General features: G+C 50.6%; 2 protein-coding genes across 2 annotated transcripts in view; one reads left to right on the top strand and one right to left on the bottom strand.

Moving 5' to 3' along the window:
- Positions 1-18,469, top strand: part of MAN1A2 (mannosidase alpha class 1A member 2) — a 52,249-nt gene that overhangs the window by 5,652 nt on the left and 28,128 nt on the right. The gene's annotated exons all lie outside the window — the stretch shown is intronic.
- On the bottom strand, positions 280-17,905 carry LOC120994321 (interferon-induced very large GTPase 1-like). The gene is given in 6 exon segments (XM_040422786.1): positions 280-853; positions 856-2,935; positions 2,937-4,227; positions 4,229-5,396; positions 6,033-6,124; positions 17,847-17,905. Coding segments are annotated over 5 exon segments (4,926 nt in total). The 5' UTR covers positions 6,097-6,124; positions 17,847-17,905; the 3' UTR covers positions 280-530.

An 18,469-nucleotide genomic window follows, 5' to 3' on the forward strand; every position in this document is an offset into this window, starting at 1 on the left:
CTCCTGAGGTGGCAGATCTTGAGCATAATGTATGGGGTGGAGTTAAAGGGGTTCATCTCTGAACCCGGACTTATACCCCTCCTTCAGGCAGCCCCTCTCAGATGAGCCTTTCATGCTCCGATGCCCCTCCTTGGCCTGCGCTGTTTCGTTTACATTTCCATTGCTGGGAGGAGGCTTCTGCCTAGCAGCGTTGCCGGTGATGTCACTGATGGGTGGACTTTTACAGGGTAAGTGTTGGTGACGTCACCGGGCTCACTGCTAGGTGGGAGCCTCCGCCTAGCTTGCCCATGGAGATGCTGGTACGTCACCAGATTTCCAGAAAAAGCCCTTGTCCTGGGCGATTCAGCACAGGACGAAGGAGAGCATCTGAACATGAAATGCTCATGTGAGAGGGGCTGCCTAGGTGAAGAAGGGGATATGTCCAGATTCACCTCTGAACCCGGACAACCCCTTTAAATTGATATCCTTTTTATTGTCGTTATGTTTTTGGCTTTGTGAATACACTAATAAAAATGTATAAAAAAAAAAGATTAACTCAAGTTGTACACTCTCCTCAGGCTGGACGAGGCCTGCTCCTTGGTGATCGTCTTCCAGTTGGCTGGCAGAACGGCCGGTTTTGCATTGTACATTTTGGCAAATTCTATATTAAACTTCACGAATATGTATTTCCAGTAATCGGAGGACTCGATGCTGGGGTCGGGCTGGATGGCCCAGTCTGGATAGTAAGTGCGATAGTCTTTGTATGGATGAAATGTCCAACCCGTGTCTGAATTTTTGAATTGACTTTGGGACACAACGGCCGTAGTACAAATGTCAGCAACCAGTTTTTCATTCTTGCACCACCTGTATTGTATTGTCCCAGTCCTTGAGGTCTATGGACAGATGCAAAGTGGTTCTCGTGGGCATCACTTCCAGCCTCACAGGGGACTTTACAGAACGGACACTGGTGTCCACATCCAATCGCTTTCTTCAGCAGCTCATCCTGAGGCTTCAATGTGATTTTGGAAAGTAGAGATTCAAAACTCATAGACCTCATCTCTGACCGAACCTCTTGTTCTGTGTCTTGGAGAAAGACCTGAACATCAGAAGAAAATTGCTTAGAATTCATAAGGCTGTGGAAGGCCAACACTTTAATCTCTGCCGTTGACAGCACCAATTCTTTTCTTAACATCCCACAAAATATTTTTAAAAATCTGGAGAGGTTTGGACTTTCCTGGCATTCTTCATTGTTGAGAATGTCTTTGATTCTTGAGATGATATCAGCGAGAACCTGTTCTTGTAAAGACTCTAGAACTGGGGAATTTCTGTACGTTTTAGAAATATATTTTAACGTCCAGTCTTTGGCGTATACCTCATAGGAGCTTATGTACTTGACGTATTCCTGGAATGACATGTCGGACAGTAGACCTTCTAGCAGAGTGTTTTGAAAAAAACTTCTGTTTCTAAAAGTCTGATTATTGGGACCAAGAAGAACATCGTCCATAATTTTATCTCCGAGATTCTGGAATATATAGTTGAATATGGCCGGTTTCAGGCAGAGCTGGGTGAAGCGTTTGGCTCGGCTCTGACATTCATCCTTTTCTTGGAATGAGTTGGCGAATATTGACAGATACTGAGGTTTGAGGCGCTCTAGAATGGCCCTTGGGTGGTTGTTGTGGTTGAATCTCTCGTGCATGTCCTGAAACTTCTGAGACGCTTTATGTAAAATGAAAATCTTGATCTCCAACTCAAACTCTACAGAATAGTCCGCCACGTTGCCTGTTTTGGCCCCAAGTTGTTCGTTGATCATGTTAAGTAATTCATAGCAGAAAACATCGACATAATCTCCACCTGTGTTAACGACTCTGTCTACATATTCTTCTTCACAGCGCTGGTCTAGCGAGGTCACCATTGTCTTCAGCTTGTGGTCCTCCTCGTTAGTTATCTCCTCTGTTAAATAGTGATCGATCAGCGAGGAGCTTCGTAACGTACATTCTGATGTAAGCCTCTCGTTGACCAGAGGTCCTTTCATGCCCATGTCTCGTTTCAGTTGATAAAACATGGACTGTCGGACGTTACGCTTGTTCACATGACTGATCTGTTGGTCTTCAAGAGTCTCGGTCCACATGGTATTGAATTCCTTCATTAAATCATTATTACCCAACCTGTAGTTTTCCTTTCTGCAGCGTTCTAGAAGTTTGGTGATCTTTTCTTCTATTAACTCTTGATATCTATTCTGGATATTCTGAATGGCTAATGTCTCTCTCTGTATAGCAACCGCTTCCCTGTACTTGACTTGAGCGTTATTTTCCAGTTCCCTTCTCAGAGACTGGATGCTTTTAATGAAGTCTTCCCGATATCTTTCTAGAAGTTGAACATTTTGATTTTCTAGCCTATCCTCGAAATATTTTTCTAGTGACCGGATCATTTGAGTTTCTTCATGATGGATGCAGTTTTCCAGGTTCTTGAGTTCGGCATGTGCTCCTCTGTCTGGAGCCTCCTCTGACAGATTTTTGATGCTGTTCTGTAAGCTGTTAACTTTGCTGTGGACCTTTTTGCGAAATTCCCATTCCCACAGGGAGAACTGCATGGACAGTCTGTAGTAAGCGTCCGCTACCAGGCTGTTTCGGAAACTGAAGATGAATGTCTCATACTTTACAGCCTTCCATAAGCTTTCGATCCATTTGCAGAATTGGGGAATGCTGGACGGATTCCGATAACGTTTTTGACGTTTCATAAATTCAAGTAAATATTTTTTAAGGTCTTGAACTTGTTCACTGTAACCAACGTTCACAGAGGCCATTGGTGGCTTCCCCTGCCACAGGCCAGAAATGTACAAGTTGTTTCTCTCCAGATTATAGTCCATCACGTCGCTGAACATTGAGACTTTACTTCTTTTTTCCATTTTTGCAGCTATTTTTGTCACTTCGTTGAGCTGTTCTAGGAGTTTTTTTCTTATCCCTCATGTTGTTCTCTTGAGCGGACACATCACTCACATTCTGAGGGGAAAAAACCAACTGTGTTTTTGTCCATATCTCTTTCATCCGGAGAAAAGCATGGACCACAATCTGTAAAATATCTTGCATTTCTGTTGCGTTTTCCATGGCTATGTTTACTATGGTGATATCACTCAACCCAACCACTAATGTGGCCAACTCATTGTCGTGCTCATAACTGCCCTCCAGAGAAGACAGCTCGGGGGCCCTTAACCCTTCAGTGTCAATCACCATGACCAAGTCACAGCCTAGTTCTTCCCGGGAGGTTTCCTTCACTTTGATAAGGGTCATGAAGGCTCCTCGTGTGCAGCGTCCACTGGCCACAGGGAACTGTAGACCAAACATGGTGTTCAGAAGGGTGGACTTCCCCGTACTCTGCACTCCCAGCACCGATATCACTCTCATCCTACAGCGTCCGTCGGTCTTCCTATCAAGCTCGGTCAGGACATCCGTTATCCACTGTATGGGAATGTTGGAGACATCTCCATCAATCAGCTCCAGTGGGAACCCATCCAGCAGGAGATCGGCAGCTGTGCCTGGAAAGCTGTCAGCACTTCTCCGATTCATGTTCATCGGTCCTCGATTCTGCATAGCCCGTTCAGCCTCATAGATCTGCCCCATCTCCCGCAGGAAGTGTTCAAGTCCCAAAGAGCTATCCGAAATCTTCTCATCCAGCTGCTTCAGTTCTGTTCTACATCTTTCTAGTGGTTGATTCTTTAGTTCTAGATCATTTATCTTGAGACATGTTTCATTGTATTTCACCTGCAACGCCGAGATATCTCTTCTAGCAAGTGAACTGAGTTCCTCCTGAAGCCATTTAAGAAAATAGCGTCTTTCTGGCGGTGGAAGGCCAGTGGTTGCTGCAATAAAGCGCTCTATGCTCTTATGCATTGTGGTCTCACTTTGCTGCTGACGAATGGAGGCCTGTTTGTCCGTCAGTTCTGACTGGTAGTCCTGCATGCTCCGCTCCCCCTGTCTGCTCATTCGGCAGAGCTCCTTCTCTGTTGCGGACAGTTGTTTCCAGAGCTTCCCCTGTAAGGCCATTGCCTTTTCTTTATACTTCTCTACCACTGCAATGTCTTGTGTTAGCTCTTCAGCATATCTTCTCGCCCGACTGCATTCTTCCGATTGCTCATCTACACAGATGGGAAGACCAGAGATTTTATATGCCATGTTTTTAATTGTGATCTGTTTGGTACTCAAGGACATCATGGTCTTTCTCATCACTTGCACTATTTGACTTAGGTTTGTTCTTCTGTCCTTTTATTATAACATTGCCCTGATCAATCCTGAACATCGACATGAAGTTGTCCCATTTTGTCTTATGTGACTCTTCAAACTGAGTGACAACGTAATAATAGTTAGTGCCGGTTGGTAATCGCCTGGTTTCTGCCTCTGTAGGAACCCTGTCGACAAATATGAACACAGCCGATGAGATTCGAGTCAGAAATGTGAACTGTTCCCAGTTGGACCCCAGGTCTCCACGTAGATTGGTCACTGCAACAGGTTCTGGGAAGACGTCAGATTTCCCACAAGGAAAGTACCAGGACATTTCTACGAGGCCTTCAGACACTTTTTTCTCCACGTTTCCTCCCTCCAAATTCTCGTGTATGAAGAAGTCGTGGTTTTGAGCTCGTGAGCTGAGGAGGTTGTTTAAGAGCAGAGATTTGGATAATTTCACTTTCCCCAATCTGACAAACGAGAAGACTGGCATGGGAATATATACTATATTTTCTTCTATGAATTTTTTGCTGCTTTTTTTTACGTGAGTTTTCCATCGCTTCACAATACCTCTCATAGCCCATAGCATGAGGGTGTTGTTTGGGCCGATGGTGGGAGGAAGCAGCAGAGGGACAGCAAATTGGCACATGGACATTTTGGTTACAATCTCTTGCTGTAGAAAGCTGTCGGCACATTGCAGGAGGACGCAGAGGACATCTAGCGGGTGGATGTCACTGACCATCTCCCTTGCAGTGGAGTTTAAGGCCATCAGTTTCTTTAAGTAAATCCAAGGGATCTCCTCTTTGGCCTGCGGTTGATCATGATGGACATGATCCAGTCCTGTTTCCTGTGCTTGGTCCTGATGGACATGATCCAGTCCTGTTTCCTGTGCTTGGTCCTGATGGACATGATCCAGTCCTGTTTCCCGTGCTTGGTCCTGATGGACATGATCCAGTCCTGTTTCCCGTGCTTGGTCCTGATGGACATGATCCAGTCCTGTTTCCCGTGCTTGGTCCTGATGGACATGATCCAGTCCTGTTTCCAGTGCTTGGTCCTGATGGACATGATCCAGTCCTGTTTCCAGTGCTTGGTCCTGATGGACATGATCCAGTCCTAGTTCTAAGACCTCGTTTAGTGTTAGCTTTGAATTCACATACTTTTGTAGATCTAATTCCTTCAAGAGATGCTGAAATGCGTTTCCTGTGAAGACAGAACAGATCCCAGTTACATGATGGATTCTCTTAATGCAGCGATGGCCAACCTGAGGCTGTCCAGCTGTTGCAAAACTACAACTCCCAGCATGCCCAGGCTACCTACAGCTATCAGCCTACAGCAGGGCATGGTGGGAGTTGTAGTTTTACAACAGCTGGAGAGCCTCAGGTTGGCCATGCCTGTCTTAATGCTTGACAACACTTAGCTGGTCATACACAGAAATTTCAGATGGCCATTTTCTGGGTGACTTGTCATACACCAGGGTTTAGCAACCTCCGGCACTCCAGCTGTTCTGAAACTACATTTCCCAGAATCCTCCTTTCACTTCTATGAGTTGTGCATGCTGGGAGTTGTAGTTTGAAAACAGCTGGAGTGCTGAAGGTTGCTGGTCGTCTTCCACAACAATGCCATAAGTTAAAACAAACAAAAAAAAGTCACCAATCGATCCGTGGCGGCCGGACCTGAGCCTCCACTCGTGGGATGCGGATCTGCTGTGGGGATCTGTCACGGACACCCGTCTATGGTCAATCCCCAGCGTATGGTCACCTTGACACCCCAATGCCCCGCTGTTCCTACTACCCCTGAGGGTTCGGTCATGAATCTAGGAAAGACTGTGGTCCTCACCTGGTGATTTAACCCGTTGTGTTACTGCAGTGAATAATTCCAGTCCGGTCACCGCCTTAAGCATGGTGTCGCTTTGGATGACGTCATTGAACCTGAAACATCAAACATTCAATAAATCACCAGAATCCCCATCAGCAGACCCCGCAGATGCAGGAAGGTCAGCGATGCCATAAGGGTGTTTTGAGAAAACTTTCCAGATTTAGGATTTTTATAAGAAAACTGATATTTCAGTTAGAAAATCAGGTCTCCCAGTTACCCGCTATTAAAGGGCATCTGTCAGCAGTTTTGTACCTATTACATGGGCGCTCGGCAGCTGAAGGCATCTGTGTTGATCACATGTTCATATGTATGCAAATGAACCTCTAGGAGCAATGGGGGCGTTGCCATTACACCTAGGGGCTCTGTTCTCTCTGCAACTGCCGGGCCCTCTCCACTTTAGGACGCCATCACACCTGGAGTCTCTTGGTGTAACGACAACGCCCCCGTTGCTCCTAGAGGCTCATTTGCATAAAATACGTTTGTTTTTCTCAGAAATGGAGCCACAAAAGCAGATGCATTAGCCATGTTCCCCTATGGGCCCCTATCAGGGCTGTCCGATGCCTGTCCTGGGGGCTGCTGGTGTACGTACAGATGATGTATACGGGATGGAAGCCCCCCCGCCGGTACTGCTTCTCCTGTCTGGACCCAGCGTTCAGTGACATCACTGAGGTACAGAAGCCTCTGGCAACCAAAAAACTACCTAACACGTTTTGGAAAAAGCTTTACGTTTGCCTTCATCAGGGAACATCCAGACAGGAGAAGCGGCACCGGCCGGGGGGCTTTTACCCCGTACACATCATCTGTACTCACTGCAGCCCCCAGGCATCGGACAGCCCTGGTAGGGGCCCATAGGGGGCCAGTGGCGGAAGTGTTAGTGCCAGCTGTTTGTGAGCCGCCATTTTCTACTACTTTTGAGAATAGTAGAAAAGTATGTTGGATAGTTGGCGCGGCGTGCCACATACTTCTGTACCAGTTAGCAATACTGGTATATGCCTGCAGCACTGGTGGAGACCTCAGGACATGGCAGCGGCGACAGTGCTATTACGGTTTTATATAAAAACTAACCTAACTTCTAAAATTAACTTTTATGCCAGGCTGTAGCAGAGCGGGCGCAGGCAGGAGAAGCGACGTGCTATGTCAGCTCTTCCCTGTGCCCGCTCACCCTGCTGAAAAGCCTGGCATCGATGTGCAATGTTATAGCAAAGCTGTGCTGGTGCAGGCAGGAGGAGCGATGCTCCGGCCCCTACAGCGCTCGGTGCAGCCGAGGAGGAATGCGTACACGGATACACAGCGCTGTACCCACCTAGTACCTATACAGCGCTGTCACCGGGACCCACCTAGTACCTATACAGCGCTGTCACCGGGACCCACCTAGTACCTATACAGCGCTGTCACCGGGACCCACCTAGTACCTATACAGCGCTGTCACCGGGACCCACCTAGTACCTATACAGCGCTGTCACCGGGACCCACCTAGTACCTATACAGCGCTGTACCCACCTAGTACCTATACAGCGCTGTACCCTCCTAGTACCTATACAGCGCTGTACCCACCTAGTACCTATACAGCGCTGTCACCGGGACCCTCCTAGTATCTATACAGCGCTGTCACCGGGACCCTCCTAGTATCTATACAGCGCTGTCACCGGGACCCTCCTAGTATCTATACAGCGCTGTCACCGGGACCCTCCTAGTACCTATACAGCGCTGTCACCGGGACCCTCCTAGTACCTATACAGCGCTGTCACCGGGACCCTCCTAGTACCTATACAGCGCTGTACCCTCCTAGTACCTATACAGCGCTGTACCCTCCTAATACCTATACAGCGCTGTACCCTCCTAGTACCTATACAGCGCTGTACCCTCCTAGTACCTATACAGCGCTGTACCCACCTAGTACCTATACAGCGCTGTACCCACCTAGTACCTATACAGCGCTGTACCCTCCTAGTACCTATACAGCGCTGTACCCACCTAGTACCTATACAGCGCTGTCACCGGGACCCACCTAGTACCTATACAGCGCTGTACCCACCTAGTACCTATACAGCGCTGTACCCTCCTAGTACCTATACAGCGCTGTACCCTCCTAGTACCTATACAGCGCTGTACCCACCTAGTACCTATACAGCGCTGTCACCGGGACCCACCTAGTACCTATACAGCGCTGTACCCTCCTAGTACCTATACAGCGCTGTACCCTCCTAGTACCTATACAGCGCTGTACCCTCCTAGTACCTATACAGCGCTGTACCCTCCTAGTACCTATACAGCGCTGTACCTTCCTAGTACCTATACAGCGCTGTCACCGGGACCCTCCTAGTACCTATGCAGCACTGTACCCGCCTAGCACCTATGCAGCGCTGTCACCGGGACCCGCCTAGTACCTATACAGCGCTGTCACCGGGACCCGCCTAGTACCTATACAGCGCTGTACCCTCCTAGCACCTATACAGCGCTGTACCCTCCTAGCACCTATACAGCGCTGTACCCACCTAGTACCTATACAGCGCTGTACCCACCTAGCACCTATGCAGCGCTGTACCCACCTAGCACCTATGCAGCGCTGTCACCGGGACCCACCTAGTACCTATACAGCGCTGTACCCACCTAGTACCTATGCCGCGCTGTACCCACCTAGTACCTATGCAGCGCTGTACCCACCTAGCACCTATGCCGCGCTGTACCCACCTAGCACCTATGCCGCCCTGTACCCACCTAGCACCTATGCAGCGCTGTACCCTCCTAGCACCTATACAGCACTGTACCCTCCTAGCACCTATACAGCGCTGTACCCACCTAGCACCTATGCCGCGCTGTACCCACCTAGCACCTATGCCGCCCTGTACCCACCTAGCACCTATGCAGCGCTGTACCCTCCTAGCACCTATACAGCACTGTACCCTCCTAGCACCTATGCAGCGCTGTAACCGGGACCCACCTAGCACCTATGCAGCGCTGTACCCACCTAGTACCTATACAGCGCTGTACCCTCCTAGCACCTATGCAGCGCTGTACCCACCTAGTACCTATACAGCGCTGTACCCTCCTAGCACCTATGCAGCGCTGTCACCGGGACCCACCTAGTACCTATACAGCGCTGTACCCACCTAGCACCTATGCAGCGCTGTACCCACCTAGTACCTATACAGCGCTGTACCCACCTAGCACCTATGCCGCGCTGTACCCACCTAGCACCTATGCAGCGCTGTACCCTCCTAGCACCTATACAGCACTGTACCCTCCTAGCACCTATGCAGCGCTGTAACCGGGACCCACCTAGCACCTATACAGCGCTGTACCCTCCTAGCACCTATGCAGCGCTGTACCCACCTAGTACCTATACAGCGCTGTACCCACCTAGCACCTATGCCGCGCTGTACCCTCCTAGCACCTATGCAGCGCTGTACCCACCTAGTACCTATACAGCGCTGTACCCTCCTAGCATCTATGCAGCGCTGTACCCACCTAGTACCTATACAGCGCTGTACCCTCCTAGCACCTATGCAGCGCTGTACCCTCCTAGCATCTATGCAGCGCTGTACCCACCTAGTACCTATACAGCGCTGTACCCTCCTAGCACCTATGCAGCGCTGTACCCTCCTAGTACCTATACAGCGCTGTACCCACCTAGCACCTATGCAGCGCTGTAACCGGGACCCACCTAGCACCTATGCAGCGCTGTCACCGGGACCCACCTAGTACCTATACAGCGCTGTACCCACCTAGTACCTATACAGCGCTGTACCCACCTAGCACCTATGCAGCGCTGTACCCACCTAGTACCTATACAGCGCTGTACCCTCCTAGTACCTATGCAGCGCTGTACCCTCCTAGCACCTATGCAGCGCTGTACCCTCCTAGCACCTATGCAGCGCTGTACCCACCTAGTACCTATACAGCGCTGTACCCACCTAGTACCTATACAGCGCTGTACCCTCCTAGCACCTATGCAGCGCTGTACCCACCTAGTACCTATGCCGCGCTGTACCCACCTAGCACCTATGCCGCGCTGTACCCACCTAGCACCTATGCAGCGCTGTACCCTCCTAGCACCTATACAGCACTGTACCCTCCTAGCACCTATGCAGCGCTGTAACCGGGACCCACCTAGCACCTATGCAGCGCTGTACCCACCTAGCACCTATGCAGCGCTGTCACCGGGACCCACCTAGTACCTATACAGCGCTGTACCCTCCTAGCACCTATGCAGCGCTGTCACCGGGACCCACCTAGTACCTATACAGCGCTGTACCCTCCTAGCACCTATACAGCGCTGTACCCACCTAGTACCTATACAGCGCTGTACCCTCCTAGCACCTATGCAGCGCTGTACCCACCTAGTACCTATACAGCGCTGTACCCTCCTAGCACCTATGCAGCGCTGTAACCGGGACCCACCTAGCACCTATGCAGCGCTGTCACCGGGACCCACCTAGTACCTATACAGCGCTGTACCCACCTAGTACCTATACAGCGCTGTACCCACCTAGCACCTATGCAGCGCTGTACCCACCTAGTACCTATACAGCGCTGTACCCACCTAGCACCTATGCAGCGCTGTACCCACCTAGTACCTATACAGCGCTGTACCCACCTAGCACCTATGCAGCGCTGTACCCACCTAGTACCTATACAGCGCTGTACCCTCCTAGCACCTATGCAGCGCTGTACCCACCTAGTACCTATACAGCGCTGTACCCTCCTAGTACCTATGCAGCGCTGTACCCTCCTAGCACCTATGCAGCGCTGTACCCTCCTAGCACCTATGCAGCGCTGTACCCACCTAGTACCTATACAGCGCTGTAACCGGGACCCACCTAGTACCTATACAGCGCTGTCACCGGGACCCACCTAGTACCTATACAGCGCTGTACCCACCTAGTACCTATACAGCGCTGTACCCACCTAGCACCTATGCCGCGCTGTCACCGGGACCCACCTAGTACCTATACAGCGCTGTACCCACCTAGTACCTATACAGCGCTGTACCCACCTAGTACCTATACAGCGCTGTACCCTCCTAGCACCTATGCAGCGCTGTACCCACCTAGTACCTATACAGCGCTGTACCCACCTAGCACCTATGCCGCGCTGTACCCACCTAGCACCTATGCAGCGCTGTACCCTCCTAGCACCTATACAGCGCTGTACCCTCCTAGCACCTATGCAGCGCTGTACCCACCTAGCACCTATGCAGCGCTGTACCCACCTAGCACCTATGCAGCGCTGTACCCACCTAGCACCGGGACCCACCTAGTACCTATACAGCGCTGTACCCACCTAGTACCTATACAGCGCTGTACCCACCTAGTACCTATACAGCGCTGTACCCACCTAGTACCTATACAGCGCTGTACCCACCTAGCACCTATGCCGCGCTGTACCCACCTAGCACCCATGCAGCGCTGTACCCTCCTAGCACCTATACAGCGCTGTACCCTCCTAGCACCTATGCAGCGCTGTACCCACCTAGTACCTATACAGCGCTGTAACCGGGACCCACCTAGCACCTATGCAGCGCTGTACCCACCTAGTACCTATACAGCGCTGTACCCTCCTAGCACCTATGCAGCGCTGTACCCACCTAGCACCTATGCAGCGCTGTACCCACCTAGCACCTATGCAGCGCTGTACCCACCTAGCACCGGGACCCACCTAGTACCTATACAGCGCTGTACCCACCTAGTACCTATACAGCGCTGTACCCACCTAGTACCTATACAGCGCTGTACCCACCTAGTACCTATACAGCGCTGTACCCACCTAGTACCTATACAGCGCTGTACCCACCTAGCACCTATGCCGCGCTGTCACCGGGACCCACCTAGTACCTATACAGCGCTGTACCCACCTAGTACCTATACAGCGCTGTACCCACCTAGTACCTATACAGCGCTGTACCCTCCTAGCACCTATGCAGCGCTGTACCCACCTAGCACCTATGCCGCGCTGTACCCACCTAGCACCTATGCAGCGCTGTACCCTCCTAGCACCTATACAGCGCTGTACCCTCCTAGCACCTATGCAGCGCTGTACCCACCTAGTACCTATACAGCGCTGTAACCGGGACCCACCTAGCACCTATGCAGCGCTGTACCCACCTAGTACCTATACAGCGCTGTACCCTCCTAGCACCTATGCAGCGCTGTACCCACCTAGCACCTATGCAGCGCTGTACCCACCTAGCACCTATGCAGCGCTGTACCCACCTAGCACCGGGACCCACCTAGTACCTATACAGCGCTGTACCCACCTAGTACCTATACAGCGCTGTACCCACCTAGTACCTATACAGCGCTGTACCCACCTAGTACCTATACAGCGCTGTACCCACCTAGCACCTATACAGCGCTGTACCCACCTAGCACCTATGCCGCGCTGTCACCGGGACCCACCTAGTACCTATGCCGTGGTGCATACTTGTTAGGCTGCTTTTGGACTTCCTACAGGAATAAACAGAGCATGCTGGGAGTTGTAGTTTGCTGGAGTTCCTCTGGTTGCTGACCCCTGACCTCGATATGTGAGACTCCGGATAAATCCGAGTGTAACCTCTGGCCTCCTTCAGAGCGGGCGCTCTCCCCTCCTGCTGCTGAGAATTTAGTTTTGGGGGGGGTTTTCTTCCCGCCGCTGTATAAATAGCGGGCTTATTCTCTGGGTGGTTCTGATCGGGGTCACACTCCATCCGTCTAGTCCTCTCTGCTTCTATCTGCATCCTCCATTTTATAAGGGCTCCACAACCTTCTGCTGGGTCCGCTGCACCATACATACCAACGGCGCCAATCGGACCCACAAACAAATGAATGTGATGAGACCCGCAAGTCCGGACGTCCGAGAGATTGGGTCTGTCAGCAGCTTGGCGCCTAACTGCCGTCTGCTGACAGATTCCATTTAAAGGGGTTGTCCGAGTTATTTTTTTGTTCTTTCTATGTTCCTAACTAAGCAAATGTAACAGCTTTCCAGATAAGGCTACTTTCACACTTGCGTTTTTCTTTTCCGGCGCTGAGTTCCGTCCTAGGGGCTCAATACCGGAGAAGAACTGATCCGGCATATCCCCATGCATTCTGAATGGAGAGTGATCCGATCAGGATGCATCAGGACGTCTTCAGTTCAGTCTTTTTGACTGATCAGGCGTTTCAGAAAACCGTAGCATGTTGTATTTTTACTAGAGATGAGCGAACTTCTGTTTTAAGTTCGGCGTCTAAAGTTCGGCTTCCGTTAGCGGAGGATCCCGATATGGATTCCGAATTCCGTTGTGGTCCGTGGTAGCGGAATCAATAATGACCATTATTGATTCCGCTACCACGGACCACAACGGAATTCGGAATCCATATCGGGATCCTCCGCTAACGGAAGCCGAACTTTAGACGCCGAACTTAAAACAGAAGTTCGCTCATCTCTAATTTTTACTTCCGGCCAAAAATCCGGAACACTTTGACTGAACGCCAGATCCGGCCTTTTTCCAATTGACTTGCATTAACGCCGTATCCGGCGCTGTGTGTTCCGTCAAAACGGATCCGGCTTTTGCATGTTAAACCCGAAAAATGTGAAAAAAAAGTTAAAGTCCATAAATGGCGGGTCCGTTTTTTCCAATGCATTTTTTCATTGTGATCAAAATCCTGATCAGGATTCAAATGTAATCAGTTTTCACACGTTTTCTCCGGATCCGGCGGGCAGTTCCGGTGTCGGAATTGAACACCGGATTCAAACAACGCTGGTGTGAAAGTAGCCTAACAACCTTTATCTGCAGTGCCTTGTTTCTCAGATTTCACTGAGGGTCACATGACCTGTGATGTCAGCTTCTCTCCCTGCTCTGATAGTGGTCCTCACTGTGCTGGCCACACCCCCTTCACTGCCGTCTTTTCTCTATCTCTATCTCTCTCTCATCTCTCTCTCATCTCTCTCTCATCTCTCTCTCATCTCTCTCTCATCTCTCTCTCATCTCTCTCTCATCTCTCTCTCATCTCTCTCTCATCTCTCTCTCATCTCTCTCTCATCTCTCTCTCATCTCTCTCTCATCTCTCTCTCATCTCTCTCTCATCTCTCTCTCATCTCTCTCTCATCTCTCTCATCTCTCTCTCTCTCATCTCTCTCTCATCTCTCATCTCTCTCTCTCATCTCTCTCATCTCTCTCATCTCTCTCATCTCTCTCATCTCTCTCATCTCTCTCATCTCTCTCATCTCTCTCTCATCTCTCACATCTCTCTCTCTCACATCTCTCTCTCTCTCTCTCATCTCTCAAGATTTTTAACCCCTTCAACTGCACATACTGGCTAGCTGCAGCAGTGACAATTCTGGGCACAGGAGCTGACAGACTAGAGAGAGCATTGCACAAGAAGGTAGGGGGGGAAGATCCTGTGTGTATTAGCAGTGTCATTATACAGCTGGGACTTGTAGTTCTACACATACAACATGCTGCAGAGTCTCCCAGCAGGCAGACATGTCACTCAGGGCAGCTCTTGTATCCGCTCCCTTAGCAGTGTCATTATACAGCTGGGACTTGTAGTCCTACACATACAACATGCTGCAGAGTCTCCCAGCAGGCAGACATGTCACTCAGGGCAGCTCTTGTATCCACTCCCTTAGCAGTGTCATTATACAGCTGGGACTTGTAGTCCTACACATACAACATGCTGCAGAGTCTCCCAGCAGGCAGACATGTCACTCAGGGCAGCTCTTGTATCCACTCCCTTAGCAGTGTCATTATACAGCTGGGACTTGTAGTCCTACACATACAACATGCTGCAGAGTCTCCCAGCAGGCAGACATGTCACTCAGGGCAGCTCTTGTATCCGCTCCCTTAGCAGTGTCATTATACAGCTGGGACTTGTAGTCCTACACAGACAACATGCTGCAGAGTCTCCCAGCAGGCAGACATGTCACTCAGGGCAGCTCTTGTATCCGCTCCCTTAGCAGTGTCATTATACAGCTGGGACTTGTAGTCCTACACAGACAACATGCTGCAGAGTCTCCCAGCAGGCGGACATGTCACTCAGGGCAGCTCTTGTATCCGCTCCCTTAGCAGTGTCATTATACAGCTGGGACTTGTAGTCCTACACAGACAACATGCTGCAGAGTCTCCCAGCAGGCAGACATGTCACTCAGGGCAGCTCTTGTATCCACTCCCTTAGCAGTGTCATTATACAGCTGGGACTTGTAGTCCTACACAGACAACATGCTGCAGAGTCTCCCAGCAGGCAGACATGTCACTCAGGGCAGCTCTTGTATCCACTCCCTTAGCAGTGTCATTATACAGCTGGGACTTGTAGTCCTACACATACAACATGCTGCAGAGTCTCCCAGCAGGCGGACATGTCACTCAGGGCAGCACTTGTATCCACTCCCTTAGCAGTGTCATTATACAGCTGGGACTTGTAGTCCTACACATACAACATGCTGCAGAGTCTCCCAGCAGGCAGACATGTCACTCAGGGCAGCTCTTGTATCCGCTCCCTTAGCAGTGTCATTATACAGCTGGGACTTGTAGTCCTACACATACAACATGCTGCAGAGTCTCCCAGCAGGCGGACATGTCACTCAGGGCAGCACTTGTATCCACTCCCTTAGCAGTGTCATTATACAGCTGGGACTTGTAGTCCTACACACACAACATGCTGCAGAGTCTCCCAGCAGGCAGACATGTCACTCAGGGCAGCTCTTGTATCCACTCCCTTAGCAGTGTCATTATACAGCTGGGACTTGTAGTCCTACACATACAACATGCTGCAGAGTCTCCCAGCAGGCAGACATGTCACTCAGGGCAGCACTTGTATCCACTCCCTTAGCAGTGTCATTATACAGCTGGGACTTGTAGTCCTACACATACAACATGCTGCAGAGTCTCCCAGCAGGCAGACATGTCACTCAGGGCAGGACTTGTATCCACTCCCTTAGCAGTGTCATTATACAGCTGGGACTTGTAGTCCTACACATACAACATGCTGCAGAGTCTCCCAGCAGGCAGACATGTCACTCAGGGCAGCACTTGTATCCACTCCCTTAGCAGTGTCATTATACAGCTGGGACTTGTAGTCCTACACATACAACATGCTGCAGAGTCTCCCAGCAGGCAGACATGTCACTCAGGGCAGCACTTGTATCCACTCCCTTAGCAGTGTCATTATACAGCTGGGACTTGTAGTCCTACACATACAACATGCTGCAGAGTCTCCCAGCAGGCGGACATGTCACTCAGGGCAGCTCTTGTATCCACTCCCTTAGCAGTGTCATTATACAGCTGGGACTTGTAGTTCTACACATACAACATGCTGCAGAGTCTCCCAGCAGGCGGACATGTCACTCAGGGCAGCTCTTGTATCCACTCCCTTATCAGTGTCATTATACAGCTGGGACTTGTAGTCCTACACATACAACATGCTGCAGAGTCTCCCAGCAGGCGGACATGTCACTCAGGGCAGCTCTTGTATCCACTCCCTTAGCAGTGTCATTATACAGCTGGGACTTGTAGTCCTACACATACAACATGCTGCAGAGTCTCCCAGCAGGCAGACATGTCACTCAGGGCAGCTCTTGTATCCACTCCCTTAGCAGTGTCATTATACAGCTGGGACTTGTAGTCCTACACAGACAACATGCTGCAGAGTCTCCCAGCAGGCAGACATGTCACTCAGGACATCTCTTGTATCCACTCCCTTAGCAGTGTCATTATACAGATGGGACTTGTAGTCCTACACATACAACATGCTGCAGAGTCTCCCAGCAGGCAGACATGTCACTCAGGACATCTCTTGTATCCACTCCCTTAGCAGTGTCATTATACAGCTGGGACTTGTAGTCCTACACATACAACATGCTGCAGAGTCTCCCAGCAGGCAGACATGTCACTCAGGGCAGCTCTTGTATCCGCTCCCTTAGCAGTGTCATTATACAGCTGGGACTTGTAGTCCTACACATATAACATGCTGCAGAGTCTCCCAGCAGGCAGACATGTCACTCAGGGCAGCTCTTGTATCCGCTCCCTTAGCAGTGTCATTATACAGCTGGGACTTGTAGTCCTACACATATAACAGGCAGAGATTGTTTTTATTGCATGTAAACAAAGGGCCAGAAGAGAACCAGGGAAATGAGGAAATATATATCTTCTTTTTTTTTTTTGCATAAAACTTGCTTAGCTCAGTTATATATCGCTGCCCATCAGATTTTCAGTGCTATATATTTTTTTTCATAACTCGGACAACCCCTTTAATGGGACTGAGCTGCAGTACCAGGCCCTACCACTACCACGTGTATGGCGCTGTGCCTTGTGAACAGATTGGCTGCAGCGCCAGGAGTAGCACTGCTCAGCTGTTCTTGGAGGACTGTTCCTTATAGTCCTGATGCTCAGTGTCTGTGGAGCCGAGGAGGTGGCGGGGTGGAGATCGTGACATGGGGCTGCCGTACAGTCAGTCCCCTGAGCTAGGTCTGGCGAGTCACCAGCCGACAGCGCCTCTGTGTGGTGAAGAAAGGAAGTGCTTGAGTGCTATCCTAAGGATTGTGGTCCTGGAGAACCACCGGGGGGGAGTCAGAGGCCACCAGAGCATCGGGGCGCGGCCTGTACCGGCTGTTAGGCCTCTTGCCCACGGTCGTATGCCCTCCACGATATACGGTCCGTGAGCGGCATGGATCGTGCCACCGGAGCAATGATGCTGTGCACGGCGGGCCGCCCCGCACTCATGTGATCATTGTTATCCATGATGCTGTGGGATCCACGCCGCTCACGGACCGTATATCGGAGGCCTTACATTGTATGATGGAACTGAAATAATATTCTCCTACCTCGGCGTCCGTGCGATGGAGCCCCACAGCGTCCGGTCACACAGGAGACGGCTGCAGGAGTTTCCAGCAATTCCCTTTCACTTTCCCCTTCTGTAAACCACTCCTTCGGGGTGTGCTCAGCCCGTCTACCTCTTCCCGGTATACCTTCTGCATCAGTTCCTCACAGTTTTCAAGATCTCTGATTGCTGTTACTCAAGAGGAACCTTTATTGTTTATCTCTGATAACTGTGAGGAGCTGTGCACCCGAGTGTCCTCACATCAGCAGGACCCGTGCCATGAGGGTCCTATTGAGTGACAGCAAGCAGAGATCTTGAATGCAGCATGGAACTTATGCAGGAAGAATGGTGGAAGATGGTAAAGCTTCCCATCACGGGCAGAGTAGGCCATCTTTTATTCTGGAACCGGACTATGGCTTTAAGACAAATATTCAGGGTGGGGAAAAACTTGCAGTGTAATAGGTAGCGCTAGTTACCACCACCACCTGCCACGGAATGCAGGGCGTGCCCACGGACGATATATGATTATTACATGCTGAGTGAGAGAGGAAGCTGGCAGGGGGCAGCAGCAGCAGTGAAGGCAGGGGTAGAGGGCAGCAATGGCAGTAGGCAGCAGTGATGACGGGC

The sequence above is a fragment of the Bufo bufo genome, chromosome 3 (genome assembly GCF_905171765.1).
Source record: "Bufo bufo chromosome 3, aBufBuf1.1, whole genome shotgun sequence".
Classification (NCBI taxonomy): Eukaryota; Metazoa; Chordata; class Amphibia; order Anura; family Bufonidae; genus Bufo; species Bufo bufo.